The sequence below is a fragment of the Neofelis nebulosa genome, chromosome 14, assembly GCF_028018385.1.
Source record: "Neofelis nebulosa isolate mNeoNeb1 chromosome 14, mNeoNeb1.pri, whole genome shotgun sequence".
Taxonomy (NCBI): domain Eukaryota; kingdom Metazoa; phylum Chordata; class Mammalia; order Carnivora; family Felidae; genus Neofelis; species Neofelis nebulosa.
The window spans coordinates 46,687,830-46,701,286 of record NC_080795.1 but is presented as its reverse complement, the minus strand read 5'-3'; the positions used below and the strand labels follow the sequence as shown (position 1 = coordinate 46,701,286).

The 13,457-nt window shown below is 44.3% G+C and overlaps 1 protein-coding gene across 2 annotated transcripts in view; it reads left to right on the top strand.

Annotated features, from left to right (window-relative positions):
- The window catches only part of SNX31 (sorting nexin 31), a 71,404-nt gene that overhangs the window by 22,872 nt on the left and 35,075 nt on the right, over positions 1-13,457 (top strand). For both annotated transcript variants that reach the window (XM_058698700.1, XM_058698699.1), the window contains exon 5: positions 10,706-10,816. In XM_058698700.1, coding sequence (XP_058554683.1) covers positions 10,706-10,816 — 111 coding nt within the window. The remainder of the gene's footprint in view (positions 1-10,705; positions 10,817-13,457) is intronic.

Genomic DNA, 13,457 nt, shown 5'->3' with positions numbered 1-13,457 from the left:
CCATAGAAATTTTAGGATTTTGGAGGCACCTGGGTGGCTCAGGCTGTTAAGCGTCCAACTTCAGCTCAGGTCATGATCTCACAGCTCATGAGTTTGAGCCCCGCGTTGGACTCAGTGCTGACAGCTCAGAGCCTGGATGGAGCCTGCTTTGGATTCTGTGTCTCCCTCTCTCTCTGCCCCTCCCCTGCTCGTGCTCTGTCTCTCAAAAATAAATAAACATTTAGAAATTTTTGAAAAAAAAGAAATTTTAGGATTTTTGTTCTACTTCTGTGAAAAATGCTGTCAGTATTTTGATAGGGGTTACATTAAATCAGTATATTACTTTGGGCAGTATGGACATTTTAACAGTATTTGTTCTTTCAATACATGAGCATGGAATATCTTTCCATTTGTGTCATCTTCAACTTCTTTCATCAGTGTTTTATAGTTTTCAGAATATAGGTCTTTCACCTCCTTGGTTAAATTTATTCCTTGGTATTTTGTTATTTTTTTGGTGCAATTGTAAATGGAACTGCTTTCTTCATTTCTCTTTCAGCTACTTCATTATTAGCATATAGAAATAGAGTGGATTTCTGTATATTGATCTCGTGTCCTGTGACCTTGCTGAAAATTTGTCAGTTTGGGTAGTTTTTTCATGGAGTCTTTTGGGTTTCCTCTGTTTAGCAATGTGTCATCTACAAATAGTCAAAGTTTTACTTCTTCCTTACCAATTTGGATGCCTTTTATTCCTTCCGCTTGTGTGATTGCTGTAACTAGGACTTCCAGTACTATGTTAAACAATAGTGTACATCCTTGTTTTGTTTCTGATCTTAGAGGAAAAGCTCTCAGTTTTTCACCATTGAGTATGATGTTTGCTGTGGGTTTTTCTTATGTGGTCTTTATTATGTTGAGGTGTGTTTCCTCTAAGCCTACTTTGTTGAGAGTTTTTATCATGCATGGGTGTTGTACTTTGTCAAATGCCTTTTATGCACCTGTTGAAACGATCATTTTTTTTTACCCTCTTATTGATGTAATGTATCACATTGGATGATTTGCTAATATTGAACCACCCTTGCATCCCAGGAATAAATTCCACTTGACTGTGATGAATGATTTTTTTTTAATGTATTGTTGAATTTGGTTTGCTAATATTTTGTTGAGGATTTTTTGCCTCTGTGTTCGTCAGGGATATTGTTTTCTTTTTTAGTGGAGTCTTTATCTGGTTTTAGTATCAGGGTAATGCTGGCCTCATTGAATGAAGCTGGAAGCTTTCCTTCCTCTTCTATTTTTTGGATTAGTTTGAGAAGAATAGATATTAACTCTTCTTTAACTATTTGGCAGAATTTGTCTATGAAGTCATCTGGCCCAATTGCTTCTCGGCCTTTTGACTAAGATCGAGTGAAGTCATCTGGCCCTGGATTTTTGGTTTGGGGGAGGGCTTTTTTTGGTTTGCTGGTTTGTTTACTGATTCAGTTTCATTAATGGTAATCAGTCTGTTCAAATTTTCTTTCTTCCTGATTCAGTTTTGGGAAGTTATATGTTTCTAGCAATTTATCTATTTCTTCTAGGTTGTCAAATTTGTTGGCATATGATTTTTCCTACTATTCTCTTATAATTCTTTGTATTTCTGTGATGTTGGTTATTTTTCCTATTTCTTTTCTGATTTTGAGTCTGTCTTCTCTCTCTGAGTCTGGCTAAAGATTTATCAATTTTATTGATCTTTGAAAGAACCAGCTTCTGGTTTCATTGATCTTTTCTATCTTTTTTTTTTTTTTTAAGTTTCCATTTCATTTATTTCTGCTGTAAACTTTATTATTTCCTTTCTTCCACTGCTTTCGGGTTTTGGGTTTTGTTCTTCTTTTCCTAGACCCTTTAGGTGTAATGGTTAGGTTGTTTATTGAGATTTTTCTTGTTTCTTGAGGGAGACCTGTATGGCTATAAACTTTCCTCTTAGAACAGCTTTTTCTGTATCCCAAAGATTTTGGACTATTGAATTTTCATTTTCATTTGTCTCCATGTATTTTTTGTTTTCATCTTTGATTTCCTGGTTGAACCACTCATTGTTTAGTAGCATGTTATTTAGTCTCCATGTATTTGTATTCTTTTCAGATTTTTTCTTGTGGTTGGTTTCTAGTTTCACAGGATTGTGGTTGGAAAAGATGCATGGTATGACTTTGATCATTTTGAATTTGTTGCGACCTCTTTTGTGGCCTAACATGTCACCTATTCTAGAGAATGTTCCATGTGCACTTGAAAACAATGTGTATTCTGCTGTTTTAGGATGGAATATTCTGAATATATCTGCTAGATCCATTGGATCCAATGTGTCATTCAAAGGCACTGTTTCCTTATTGATTTTCTGTTTACATAATCCTATCAATTCATGTAAATAGGGTATGAAAGTCCTCTATATACAATACTATTATTGTATTACTATCAATTACTTCCTTTATGTTTGTTATTAGCTACTTTATGTATTTGGGTGTTTTCATGTTGGGGGCATAAGTATTTACACTTGTTATATCTTCTTGTTGTTCTCTTTATGATTACGTAGTGTCCTTCTTTGTCTCTTGTTACGGTCTTTGATTTGTTTTGTCTCGTATAAGTATTGTTACCCCAGCTTTCTTTTCACTTCCATTTGCATGATAATGTGTCTCTGTCCCTTCATTTTCTTTTTTTTTTAATTTTTTTTTTAACGTTTATTTATTTTTGAGACAGAGAGAGACAGAGCATGAATGGGGGAGGGTCAGAGAGAGGGAGACACAGAATCCGAAACAGGCTCCAGGCTGTTTTTTTGTGCCATCAGCTGTGCCATCAGCACAGAGCCCGACGCGGGGCTCGAACTCACGGACCGCGAGATCATGACCTGAGCCAAAGTCGGCTGCCCAACCGACTGAGCCACCCAGGCGCCCCTGTCCCTTCATTTTCAATCTGTACGTGTCTTTAGGTCTGAAATGAGTTTCTTATAGGCAGCATAGATGGGTCTTATTTTTTTTATCCATTCTATCATTCTGAGTCTTTTGATTGGAGCATTTAATCCATTTACATTCAAAGTCATTATTGATAGCTATATACTGACTGCTATTTTGTTACTTGTGTTATGGTTGTTTTTGTAGTTCTTCTCTGTTCTTTCTTCTCTTAGTTTCTCCTAGTTTACTGACCTTCTTTAGTGATATACTTGGCCTCCTTTTTCTTTATTTTTTGCCTATTACTAGCTTTTAAATTGTGGTTACCATTATGTTCCTATATAACATCTTACACATGTAGTAGTCTATGTTAAATTAATGGTTGTTTAAGTTTGAACCCATTCTAAAAGCACTAAATTGTTACTCCTCTGTCTCCCACATTTTAGGTATATGGTGTCATATTTCACATGCTTTTAGTTTATGAATCCATTGACTTATTTTTATAAATATAGTTGGTTTTACTGCTTTTGTGCTTCCTAGTTTTATCATTTCTGCTTGTGGTCTTCTGTTTCCACTCAAAGAGTCCACTTTAACATTTCTTTTCAGGCTGGTGTAATGGTCATGAATTCCTTTAACTTTTGCTTGTCTGAAAAACTCTCTCTTCTTCTATTCTAAATGATAACCTTGCTAGACAGAGTATTCTTGGTTGCAGATTTTTCCATTTCAGCACTAATAATACATTATGCCACTCCCTTCTGGCCTGTAAAGTTTCTGCTGAAAAATCAGCTGATAGCTTTGTGGGGTTTCCCTTTTATGTAACTATCTTCTCTTCTCTTGCTGCCTTTAAAATTCTCTCTTTATGACTACTTTTTAATTTTAATTACTACGTGTCTTGGTGTGGACCTCCTTGGGTTGATTTTTGTTGGGGGCTCTCTGTGCCTCCGCATCTGGATGTCTGTTTCCTTCCCCATATTTGGGAAGTTTTCAGCTATTATTTCTTCAAATAATTTTTCTGCCCCTTTTTACTCTCTCCTCCTTCTGGGATCCCTATAATGTCAATGTTATTATGCTTGATGATATGCTGAGTTCGCTTAATCTATTTTCATTTTTTATTATATTTTCTCTCTTTCCTGTTCAGCTTGATTGCTTTCCATTACTCTGTCCTCCAGGTCACTGATCCATTCTTTTGCTTCCTCTAGTCTACTGTTTATTTCCTCTAGAGTATTTTTAATTTCAGTTACTGAGTTGTTCTTCTCTGGTTGGTTCTTTTGTACATTTTCTCACTCTTTGTCAAGGGTCTTACTGTGGTCCTCCATGCTTTTCTCAAGTCCATTGAGTATCGTTAGGACCATTACTTTAAATTTGCTACCAGGCATTTTACTTACCTCTATTTCTTTTAGCTCTCTGGATGTGATTTTGTCCTTGTCTGTTTCATTCGGGACATTTCCCTCTGTCTCTTCATTTTATGAACTCTCTGGGCCTGTTTCCGTGTGTTCAGAAAGTCAACTACATCTGCTCTCGAAAGTAGTGACATTATGAAGAAGAGGTCCTGTAGTGCTCTGCAGTGCAATGTTCCCTGTTCACCTGAACCTCGTGTGTCAGGGATATCTCTTGTGTGTGATGTGCACCCTACTGTTGTGGCTGAGCCACGTTAGCCTTCAGTACAGTTGTCTGTAATGGCTCTCTTTGCCTGTTGTGGGCAGGGTTTGATCTCTGTGTTGTTACTGGGCCAGTCTGGGGTCGCCTTGGGCTTCAGTTGGCTCAGGCCAAGCACTTGCCAGAGCTGTGGTGGCACGAGACTGCAGAGCATTCTCCCTGCGATTGTCCCCTGAGAGCTTTCATTGGTGGGCAGGATCTGCAGTCAGGGCCCGTTGTCTGCCACCATCGCGCTGCTGGGACTGCAGTGCAACTTGGGGGGGGGGGTCAAATTGAGATGGTGCTGACCCTTGTCAGGGGTGGTTGCACACTGCCATGCTTGGTGTGCCGCTTGGAATGGACTACGGAGAATATGCTGGAAAGTGTGAGTCTACAGGAGAACACGGGGACGGGGTGCACAGTGTTAGAAAGGTTTGTGCTGGTCTGCTTCAGGAGGAGGTCAGGGTGGAGGGGGCAGGTCTGCAGGAGAATGTGGGGAGGCACGCTGCTAGTAAGCTAGGTAGAGAGTATTTGTGCTGAGCTTATTCCTGCAGGTATCTGTGTATCTTGGCTGGGGGAGAGGGAAGGGAAATGGTGCCTGCCAGCCTCTTTGTTTCTTGGACAAGTCTCCCAAAGTCCCCTCCAGCGCAGGCACGAAGATTAACAAACACATCTCTCTCCCGTACACCCAGGTGTTTTTCAAACGCTGCTTCTGTGCTGTATCTCAGCAGGGCAGTATATTATGCTGTTTCTTTAAGGGCCAGGATTTAGTTTCCATCATCCTCTGGCTCCCCCAGAGCCAAGCCCGCTGATTTGTAAAGTTTCAAGTGTTAAAAGCCCCACGAGTGATAAGAACTCGTGAAGTTAGGCCCCTATGGTTTTCAAAGCCAAATATTATGGGGATTCATCTTCCCAGTGTGCTGACAGCACAGAGCCCGACGTGGGGCTTGATCTCACAAACCGTGAGATCATGATCTGAGCCAAAATCAAGAGTCAGACGCTTAATCGACTGAGCCACCTAGGCGTCCCAAAACCTTTGTAATTTCTTGAGTGTTGGGGGTAATCGGAGTGCCTTACACAAAGCTTCCGATATTATAAGCCTCTAGAATCTCTGGAAAGATCACTGTGTCTTGTTGCTTGCTAATGAGAAGACTGGTGGCTGGGGGCTCCTAGGTAGCTTCAAGATGGGGATTGGTGGAAAGCATAGTTACAGGGTTGGGATTTCCAGCCCCACCCCTGGTCTACAGGGGAGAAGCGCAGGGAAATTGAGTTAATAATCACACGTGATAAAGCCTATGTGATAAAGTCTCCATAAAAGTCCCTAAACTGTGGGGTTTAGAGAGCTTTGGAGCTGGTGAACATGCTCAGTGTGCCTGGAAAGGGCATGGAAGCTCTGTGCTCCTTTCCACATACCTTGCCCTAGGCACCTCTTCCATTTGGCTGATTGTGGGTCGTTTCCTTTCTAATAAGTGGGCAATAGTAGGTAAAAGGAGCTTTCCTGCGTTCTGTGAGCCATTCTAGAAAACTACATCCTGAGGAGGGTGTTGTGGGCACTCCTGATTTCTAGCCAGTTGGCCAGAAGTGTGGGAGGCCTAGATTTGCGACTGCCACCTGAAACTGGGGAGAGGAAGTCTTGTGGCACTGAGCCCTTAACCTGTGGGGTCTGTCCTAACTCCAGATAGTGTCAGAAGCGGTATGAGTAGAGAGAAATTGTGTTTTTCCCTGGAGTGTCCTGTGGGCAGTGTAAGGCCAGCATGGGTCGTATAGTGGCGAGCATAGCCGCCCTCTGTGAACAACGTAAGGACGTTGGAGCGTTTTAGGCGAGGGAAGGACATTTTTAGATTTGCATTTTAAAATATCTCTCTGGCTCCATGTGGCGAGTGCTTTGTAGTAGGGTAAGAATGGAAGCAAGGAGGCCATCACAGGAGCCGAGGGAGAAGAGGTGTGAGTTGGGTCTAAGGGGCTGGCAGCGGAGAAGAAAAGTAGATAGAGTCAAGAGATTGTGTAAGATGTAAAATTGACACAACTCAGACGTTCCTTGCTTCGATGTGAATGTTAAAATATCTTCCTGAGTATTTTCTTGAATCCTTTATATCTTATTTATTGGCACTACTTCTAATCAAAGGTAAGTAACTTCCTCCTCATTTCTTCTAACAATAACAGAACAACACAGCTGCCATTTGAGTGTTTGCAGCGAATGCCGTTCCAACTTCCACATGTTGCTTCCTTGAATCTTGACCGCAGCCCTGTGAGGTGGGCACTATTACCGTCCTTATTTTAGAGCAGAAGGAATGAGGAATACAGGGGGCAAATAGCCTCTTCAGGCTTACCTAAGGTCACATGGGGCAGGTGTAGCCGCTGGGCTTAGAACCCATTTCTTCACATGCTCCAGCCAAGTCCCTTGGTACCTGTGAGCAGATTATTGCGGCCACCTCTGAGTGTCCCCTACCCTCCAGTCTCTCTTCCTGCCCATTTTCACCACACTACCAGACAAAATCTTTCCATCACTCCGTTTCCATCCTTCTGCTTTCTTCTGACTTTTTTTTTTAAAGGTTTATTTATTTTTGAGAGAGAGAGAGAGAACACAAGCAGGGGATGGGTGGGGGGTTGCGGGGGTACAGAGGATCTGAAATAGGCTCTGTGCTGACAGCAGCGAGCCCGATGTGGGGCTCAAACTCACGAACTGTGAGATCACGACCTGAGCCAAAGTTGGACGCTCAACCGACTTAGCCACCCAGGTGCCCCCTTCCTTTTGCCTTTTAAAAAAAATTTTTTTTTAATGTTTATTTATTTTTGAGACAGAGAGAGACAGAGCATGAATGGGGGAGGGTGAGAGAGAGAGGGAGACACAGAATCGGAAGCAGGCTCCAGGCTCTGAGCCATCAGCCCAGAGCCCGATGCGGGACTCGAACTCACGGACGGTGAGATCGTGACCTGAGCTGAAGTCGGCCGCTTAACCGACTGAGCCATCCAGGCGCCCCTGCCTTTTTAATAAAATCCTCAAGTGTCTGACTTCAGGGCATCTATAATCTGACCTGCTCTCCCAATCCAATCTTTCTCACTTTTGTGGAGGAATTTAATAAAGGTATGCATTTATTTCATTTTAGCTGTTTATGTAATTTAGCTATCTTACCAGTCTGCAGTTTGGTCTGAGTTGGGAGTTGCACTGTGATAATAAAAATTAATGCTAGGCTTTCCTTTAGAATCTTACCAAAAAGCAATAAAATTCTTTTCATTCATTTTGTGAGTGTTTTTCCCCTGAGGTAAGAGATGTTTGTGATTATAGGCCCCAGAACACAAGAACCAACATCTAAGCAAAGGTGTTCCTAGAAAGGGACTATTTGCAGCAATTATTCTGGGGGAACCCATTACCCCTGACTACCTGTATCTCAGCTAAATATGGAGTCTTGGGGACCCTGCTGTGTTTCATCATCAATCAGTTATCATGACTACAGGGGAACTAGGGAAATCTTCCAAAGGTCCCCTGGAAAGCAGAGGTGACGGAAGTGTGGCCTGAGGTTGTGTGGGAGCTCAGGGCCTGTGCTATGGTGCAGGGAAACCAGGCGTTCTGACATTTTGTGGAAGAACTTGGAGTGATTCTCAAAGGATGCCGGGAAGCGGACGGTCCTGGCACCAGACTCTTGGAGGAAAAACCTGGTAAGAGGATCCGCGTTTGCTGACTCAGAGCCCAGTTCTGACAGGGAGGAGCCACAGGACTGTTTGAAAAGTGACAAATTCCTGTCACACAGACAGAAACCTATTGCATGCGGAGGGAGGCAGCATACCATGGCACCTCATGCTGGTGTAGAGGGTGGCGACATGGTACTCATGTAACTTATCCAAATTTGGACACTTTGAGAGTCAAAAAAGTGCTAGAGTTATTCCATTTGTATCGGACATTATAAAATGCAGGGCGGCTTCATAGAAATTCCTGGAACTATGAGAAATCTGCGTCCTCTTTGTGTACACATGGAAAGAGAACAGGCCCTCTGCTGTCCCTTCTCAAAAGGGCAGTAGTTCCATCATGAGGGACACAACCTCGTCCAGCTCTAATCACTTCCCAAAGGCCCCTTCTGCGCATCCCATCACACTGGAGGTGAGGGTCTCAGCACAGGCATTCAGGGGACGCCATAGCAGTGCTGGATGGGAGGCCTATTGTTGGGAATTCTTGGGTCCCTTATTTAGATCCCAGGCCTAGAGTCACGTGGAGCTGGTCTGGAATCCTGCCTCTGCCATTCCCTAGCAAAGTGTCCTCCGGCAAGTTACTTAACCTTCGTGAACTTTTACTCATCTGACGAAGGGGGATTAATACGCGTATCTGTCTCAAGGCATTGCTACAAGAGTTAGATGAGTTACCCTATGTGAAGCCGTTGGCACAGAGCACAATTATGAGTATCACGCGTTATCAATATATTTGTACATAATAAACATATGCATATTTATTCATAAATGATATACTATGTATACATGCTGCCTAAATGTGTAGATATTCATAAACGTGGGGGGGCAACCCTTTGAATTTGGAAAATAGCAGATTTTCTCTTCTAAAGTATTTAGATTCAGAATCAGAGAAACTTAGTAATTATAACACATGGTGGGCGGCGGCGGGCGGGGGAGGCAGGTGGGTCATTAAAATTTAAAGACAAAGCTTGCCCTTTGATAACAAAATTAAGAAAAATGAGCCTGTCGCTAATGTAGCTGGCCGGCTGAGGTACCTGGGCAATGCAGTTGTGCTGAGTCTCCCAGGAGCCTGTAAAACCTGAAATGTTATCTGTGGATGTAGGGAGGGTGAGGAAAAGGGAGGTGTTGCCTGTTGAGGGGAAAGGTCCCACTTGGTCAGCTTGCCTGAGCCCAATTCTGTGATCTGCAAACAATCTTACAATTGGCCATTTGGTTCTTCTCTCCCCGCCTGGTACCAGGAAGGCGGTAACCTAGGCTGGGTGCACATTGTCTTGGCACTAAGAAGAGATTACCCTCCACCCCTCTGTATTACTAATATTCTGACTTGTATAGTAGGCTTAGGACACAGAAAATGATTTGAGTGACTCTTGTCTCCGTTCTCCCCAGGAGAATACGTAACCACTGCCATTCTCAATGCCTAGGAGAGAAGTGAGCTCCTTGCCTACAGTGAATGTGTTGGTGCATTCGGGTTTAATCCTGTTGTAGAGTTGGGATGAGAGAGGCTCTGCCCTGAATCAGCCTCCCAGAGATGAGGCAGTCCTGCGGACCAACAGCATCCCATTTGGGAGGTGCTAAAAACAGCCTTCTGCCAGATGCAACTGCCCCACGAGGCTCAGCTGAGCGGCCACTGGCCGTGCCTCCTCCTGGGGTCCCCCGCTCTGTGGTCACTGAACATCAACTCCAGCTTCACACTTTCCTCCACTCTGAAGGCTTTCCAGTGTCTCTAGCCTATCCTTGACATTCCAGAACATTTCATCCAAGAACTTCACAGGTCCCCAGATTTGCAGTAGTCTCTAGCACATAGGTATCCCCTTGCAGAATGCATAAATGTTAGCAAAGTAGGGCTGAGCTGGGAGTGCTGGCCCTCAGGTGGATGCTTACTCACCTGATAGTGACATGATTCTTCATTCAGAAGACTTTTTTTTTTTAATTTTTTTTAAAGTTTATTTGTTTATTTTGAGACAGAGTGAGTGAGCAAGGGAGGGGCAGAGAGAGAGGGAGAGAGAGAGAATTCCAAGCAGGTTCCACACTGTCAGTGAAGAGCCCAGTGCGAGGCTCGAACCCACAAACCATGAGGTCATGACCTGAGCCGAAATCAAGAGTCAGACGCTTAACCAACTGAGCCCCCCAGGCGCCTCCATTCAGAAGACTTTTATGGGACTTTTAGGGATACCTGGAAATATTCAAAGTGAAAATTAAAATCAGATTCCCCAGGGTCAGGTGGATTTTATCAAAAGCTTTTTTTCCCTAAAATGGATGCCTTGTTGTTTATTTGAAAATTATTCAAGCGGCATGTCATTGCTTTGTCTCGGCCCCTCCACACCCCTCCTCACCCCAGCACATCCATCAAAACACCATCCCCCAAATCTCTGCAGTCAGCTCTGTGTGTTTCTGGGTAATGTATGCCCTGAGGGTCCAAATAGAGGAAGCTACTGACTTTTCCTGCTCCGTGTACCCCATTGAAGGGACTTGGGGGGCTCACTGTGCTTTCCCTTTGCTTGCAGGACACATTTAGCATCACGATCAAGACAGCGGCTCTGGATATATTTCTGCCTGATGGAAGGAATATTCAAATCGAAATTCTAACATCAGATACTGCTGAAAGAGTTCTAGAGGTAAACTTTGTCTCAACTCCAGCTCCAGAACTGAATTCAGGAATCATTCTGTTTGAGGTCAGGGACTAGGATAAGGTTACCTTCCAGAAGCTTCCTGCCTATCATTTTACTCTGGATGATGTATCTGTAGAGACGCTGGATTTTCTGGGAGACTGACCAAGGAATCTGAGCTACAACTTATCCTCCCGGGCATCTTTGGTTTTACTCTCCCCGTGGGCATCAACTTCCCAGACATCTTTTAGGCCCTTCCTAATACGGCTGTCAGTTTTCTGGGACTCAGCCAAAGATGTGCCCTGGAGATATGCCAAGTGCTTTATTATGGGATGCCCTCATGGTTGGGAGCGGGAAGGGGAGTGGAGTCCAGATGAGTCTGAAACAGGCTGTATCCAGGTAGGCTGGTGACAGGTTCTGGCAGAGTGACAGCAGATTTCTCGAAGGCTGGAGTAATTGTCCCTCCTGTCCCACAGGAAACCAAAACTCCAGCAGGTCTAATTCTGCATCCAGAGGGCCAGACCTGAGTTTAAGCTGGTTCTGTGTGGACTCTGAAGACAAGACTCAGAGACTGTCCGCCCCGTCTTTAGATGTAGCTAATACCAGCTCTGTCCCTGGGGCCTTTCCTCCCTACCCTGGGTTTCAAGGGAACACCAGCTTCTCACACCCGCATACTGCTCCCAGGTCCTTTTTCTTTGGAGGGTGTTAGTTCTAATCCTCTAGAGAAGTATGTGCGGGAAAATATAAACTTATAAACAGGTGGAAGTGAGAAAGTTTCTACGGGCCTTCCCAAGGACAGAATGTTCTTGTGCTGGGGACATGGTACCTGACACCTTCTAGGTAGGAAACGAGCCATCCCTGTTGGGCTCCCAGCCCTCAAGCCCACCTTTACCTGAGACCATGGGGTGGGGAAGCCTCCTCCCTGAAACACGGCTCCTCTTTCCAGCCTGGAGGTTCAAGAAGGCCCATGCCCTCCTGGCCTCCAAAGAGCAGTTTTGTCCCCAGGCTAGGAAACATCCCTTCTCTGGGGTCTTTGCTCTGCCCAAGAGTGATCATTTTTGACCTTCCTTCCTATGAAAGTCACTGCACACAACCTTTTTAGGCTCCTGTATGCTGGCCTCGTTGAATGAGATCTGCAGCCACCTCATTGCTGAGGCCATCCATTGAGAAGTTACCCTAGGGTCCCTCTCCGTCACCCCCTGACTCCCAAATCCTACTAATCTTATGCCCCAAATCTTTCTCCTGATAAATCCTGTCTCCCCATTTCCTCCTTTCCATCCTTATCCTAGTTTGAGCCCTCATTTCTCAGCTAGATTTCGATAGCAGCCTCCAAACTAGTCCCTGCTTCCAGTCTTGCCAACCTTCTATCCTGGCTTCCAGAGTGATATCTCTAAAAAAGCATCAAAGGCCCTTGCTGCTTAATGCCTCAGGGGATTTATCCCCCAAAGCCCCCCAAACACAAAAACATGGTTCCGTAAATTGCCTTCCCAGGACCTGCACAGGGGGAGGCTGACATAGCGAAGGAGGAGGGCAGTAAGTCTATGGTTCCACAATACTATCTTTTTTGCTCAGTTTCTCCTGTAACAAGGAGCAGAAGTTTAACAACGTACGTTCGTGATCTCAGACAATTATACCTTCCCTGTTCTAATCACACCGACTTGTGAGACATTCAAACCCCAGACACTGACACCATTAGCATCAAGTAAGTTTACCTGGAGGTGAGCAGGTACCAAAGCGAGCAGTTGGCCAGGCAGACATGTGACTTCTCTTCCAGGGGCTGGGAGATTCTCCAGCTTGCATAAAAATATAATTTAAATTTTGTAATTGAGAATCATTTTTGTGGTGGTGGTGGGGGGGCCTGAGTGACTCGGTGAAGTGTCCGACTTCGGCTCTGGTCATGATCTCATGGTTCATGGGTTCAAGCCCTGTGTCAGGCTCTCTGCTGTCAGCCCAGAGCCTGCTTTGGATCCTCTGCCCGACAACCACCCCCCCGCCCCGCCGCCCCTCCTCCACTTGTTCTCTCTTTCCCCGCCCCCCAAAAAAACCTTAAAAAAAATCATTGTTTACATCTCCTCAAGCATACTTTCCTCCACCCTCCACCTCCCTGCCATCCTGCTGGGTTTCTTAAGGACCAGCAACAAGATAAAATCTCTTTTGGGGGTTTTACACATTTGTGCTAACGTGGTTTTGCTGATGGTGCTTCTGTTTTGAAATCTCCTTAACGTTTGCTAAGAAGACAATATCATTGTGTCTCTTTTTTGTCCATGCTTACTCCTCTCGAAAGAAGGTATGTGTGTTTATGTCCTTATAAATGAAAAAGCCTTCTCCATTCTTTTCCCTACTCCTTTATCTGCCCTAGCATGTAAGCTTGCTGTTTTCCCTGAACGGATCCGAGAAGAGAGTAATCAGTCTGAAGGGACGTGGCTCATCCTCTAGGAAAAGATGTCTTTGCAATCTGTTACTTACCAGCACACACTCACCCTTGCACACACAGGGGCGCTGTGTTTGGTGTGGGGTGTCTGCAAGGGCATGGGGAAGGGTGAGATAGGAAGCAGGCGAACGGGGATGCGCCTTGAGTGAATGTCGTAAAACATTCCCAGGCCCTGCCTTATTTTCAAAGCTATGCCGAGCACACCCACTCATATCATGC